A 3,239-nucleotide genomic window follows, 5' to 3' on the forward strand; every position below is an offset into this window, starting at 1 on the left:
ACTTGCAGTGCACTTTAAGGGTGCGTTCACACTTGTCATGTTTGGTTCGATTGCTCGGTTAGTGCGGTTCATTTGAACATATGTGAACGCTGCCATCCGAACCCTGGTGCGCACCAAACAAGTGGACCGAGACCACTGAAAAGATGGGTCTCGGTCCGCTTCCAAACGAACTCTGGTGCGGTTCGAATGATATATGAACGCAACACAGACTAAAGACATGTAACCGAACCAAAAACAGGAAGATGAGACCCTAAAAAGGACAGAATCCTCACGCATGTCGGTTTTTCTTGTCATAGTCGTGAGTTTGCCCATCACAGGCATCAGACGCGCGTTTACTCACAGCAGATCGTTTGTGTGTGACGGATGGATTCCCGCCGGTGTTTTGACTACTTTAAACATTTTATAAGCTCTTCACGAGTTCCCAGCTGGCCAAAATACCATCACATGCAGGCTACGCACCGCTACACACACACACAACGAGCCCATTTACCTCAGCAAACAGTATTGTTTTGGATGTTCGGTAAGTTCCATCTCAAAATAGGCAATACGTCATAAAATCCGACCAATCGTGTTGTGAATGTATCCCTGTGCCTTAAGGTTCGGTATCTTTTGGTTCGGTGATAAAATTGCCAATGTGAACGCTAACCGGACCAGGACTAAATGTTTTTTTTCTTCTTCTTTGGTCCGGACCAAATGAACCAAACGAACCGAACTACAAGTATGAACACACCCTATGGCCGAGACATACCAACCCAACGTCAAAGAACTAGCGACAATGAAAGCCGACGGTGTTTTCGCTTCAAATCGGCAAAAAAATATGTGCTTGAATCAAAAGAACTTCAGCTGACTGTCAACTACCACGCGCGTTCTGCCACCTGCGTATAAATGAAATAACTGTTTATTTAAGTAGATATATTTGTCATTCAAAAAGGGAAAGCGAAACTAAGACTGCATATATACAAACCATAAACAAAGCAGCGCTTGCTTACTGTTTTGAATATCAATCATGCTGATCATGTTCTTTATTCCACTCCGCTCGTTATTATGAAAATGTTCACGCATTCGAGTGCTCAGGTAAAATGGTGTAAAATGAAAACATTTTTGGTCTGTGCTGTCATGAATTATTTGCTTGCTTTCATAACCTTTGCTTATATTCTTGTGAACTGACTTGTTTGCTATACTGAACAGCCAGTCAGTTCTCTCTCTGACGGCCTAACACTGTACTATAACACTATACTCAAATGCCCTCCAGTCATCAAATCTCAATCCAATAGAGTGTTTTTGGGATGTGGTGGAACAGGAGATTTGCATCATGTCAATATGTACAATTCCCTGAGGAGTGTTTCTAGCACCTTGTTGAATCTATGCCATGAAGAATAAAGGCAATTCTGAAGGCAAAATATAGTATTTATAGTCCTGTGATTCCTGCATTCCTTTGTCCAGTCTGCATTAATGTTGAGGTGTGTGTGTGACCCATTTTCCTTCTTGACTTAGTTTAATATTTAATATTTCCTTTGTCTTCGTGCGCTACTTGTATACACCACCCGTGACAGTGATGTTAGTTTTGATGTCTGTTGGTTTTTGCCATTAAACTAGGGGTAACTTTTTTTTTTTTTTTTTTTTGCTTTAGATCAGATGCAGCTAAAAGAGGAGAGTCAAGAACTGATCACAACTGAAGAGAAAGATCAGGATTTCATAACTGGGGGAAAATATTTTAGTTCCTCAAAGACAAAAACCGGAGGTTCTTTAATTTGTAGACAGTGTGGACAAGGCTTCACTCGAAAAGCAAGCTTTAGAGTCCACATGAGAATTCACAATGGAGAGAAGCCTTTCACCTGCCAACAGTGTGGAAAAAATTTCACTCAAAAAGGAAACCTTAATGTCCACATGAGAATTCACACTGGAGAGAACTCTTTCACCTGCAATCTGTGTGGAAATAGATTCTCACGAAAAGAAAATCTTAAGACTCACATGAGAATTCACAATGGAGAGAAGCCCTACACCTGCCTTCAGTGTGGAAAGAGTTTCTCACATAAAGGAAACATTAATTCCCACATGAAGATTCACACTGTAGAGAAGCCATTTAATTGTGATCAGTGTGGAAAGAGTTTAAGGAGTAAAGTAATCCTTAAAAACCACAAGAAGATTCATTCAAGAGATAACAGTTTTATATGTCATCGTTGTGGAATGAGTTTCGCAGACAGCAATCAACTTATCAATCACGTAATAACCCACATTGGAGAGAAGCTTTTCACTTGCTTTCACTGTGGAAAGACTTGCTCAAGCAAATCAAACCTTGGGGTTCACATGAGAATTCACACTGGAGAAAAGCCTTTCACCTGCCCTCAGTGTGAGAAGGGTTTCACATATAAAAGAGACCTAAAACGTCATTTGCAGACTCATTCCAGAAAGACATGTCAATGATCTGTGCTGTGATGAAAAGAGTACTAAAAAAAATTGTACTTAAAGGGTGTTCAGTTTCAAGTGAAAATGGCCTCTATGCACAGCAGTGCATGACGTACTTCCGGTGAAATCTAAGACTGCTTGAATTCTTCCGCCGATCGTAGAGTGCTATGCTATTACTGGAAAGCTAGTCACCAAAACAGCTAGAGCTTATTTTGTTGATGCATCATTTTATATAGATATATACATTTATGTTTATTTTATATCATAATGACATCTACACATATAAAAGTATCTTTCCAAAGACAGGAGGACAGCAATTCTAGGTACCACTGCTGTGCCGCAGTGTACTGCATCTGGTAAATTTAACAGTTTTCACACATTTCCCAGAGATAAGGAAACACAGAAGAGGTGGATAGTTAACATACAACGCGACAGTTTTACAGTTACAAGCCAGTCAAGCATGTGTAGCCGACATTTCCAAAGTGCAGACCTGATCAAGCCTCAAACTCCAGCCGGACACAGACATCTGAAGAATGGCCCGGTGCTTTTTCAGTGAAATAACTTCACTCTTCCAGCCCCATGGACCGGAGTTTGGGAAAGGATAATGCGACCAGACACATTGCACACTGATGATGCTCCCTACGACCACGACTACTAGGGGCTGGGTAAAAAAAAAAAAAAAAAAGTGATTTCTCGATTTTAATCGATTCTCATTTTTACGAAGCGATATCGATTCTTAATCCCAAGAATCGATTAGTCTCGTCTGTTTTCAGTTGATGAATGAGCAGAATATGTAGCACCTCCCATCCAATAAATCGCAATAATCTTTGTGC

At 40.5% G+C, this 3,239-nt stretch overlaps 1 protein-coding gene across 1 annotated transcript; it reads left to right on the forward strand.

The window, feature by feature from the left end:
* The first annotated feature begins 1,803 nt into the window (after positions 1 to 1,803).
* On the forward strand, positions 1,804 to 2,424 carry LOC137025270 (gastrula zinc finger protein XlCGF57.1-like). The gene has a single exon (XM_067393286.1). It carries the CDS (start codon positions 1,804 to 1,806, stop codon positions 2,422 to 2,424), a length of 621 nt encoding a protein of 206 aa, XP_067249387.1.
* The last annotated feature ends 815 nt before the right edge of the window (positions 2,425 to 3,239 follow it).

Source organism: Chanodichthys erythropterus, chromosome 8 (genome assembly GCF_024489055.1).
Source record: "Chanodichthys erythropterus isolate Z2021 chromosome 8, ASM2448905v1, whole genome shotgun sequence".
In the NCBI taxonomy this organism is placed as follows: Eukaryota; Metazoa; Chordata; class Actinopteri; order Cypriniformes; family Xenocyprididae; genus Chanodichthys; species Chanodichthys erythropterus.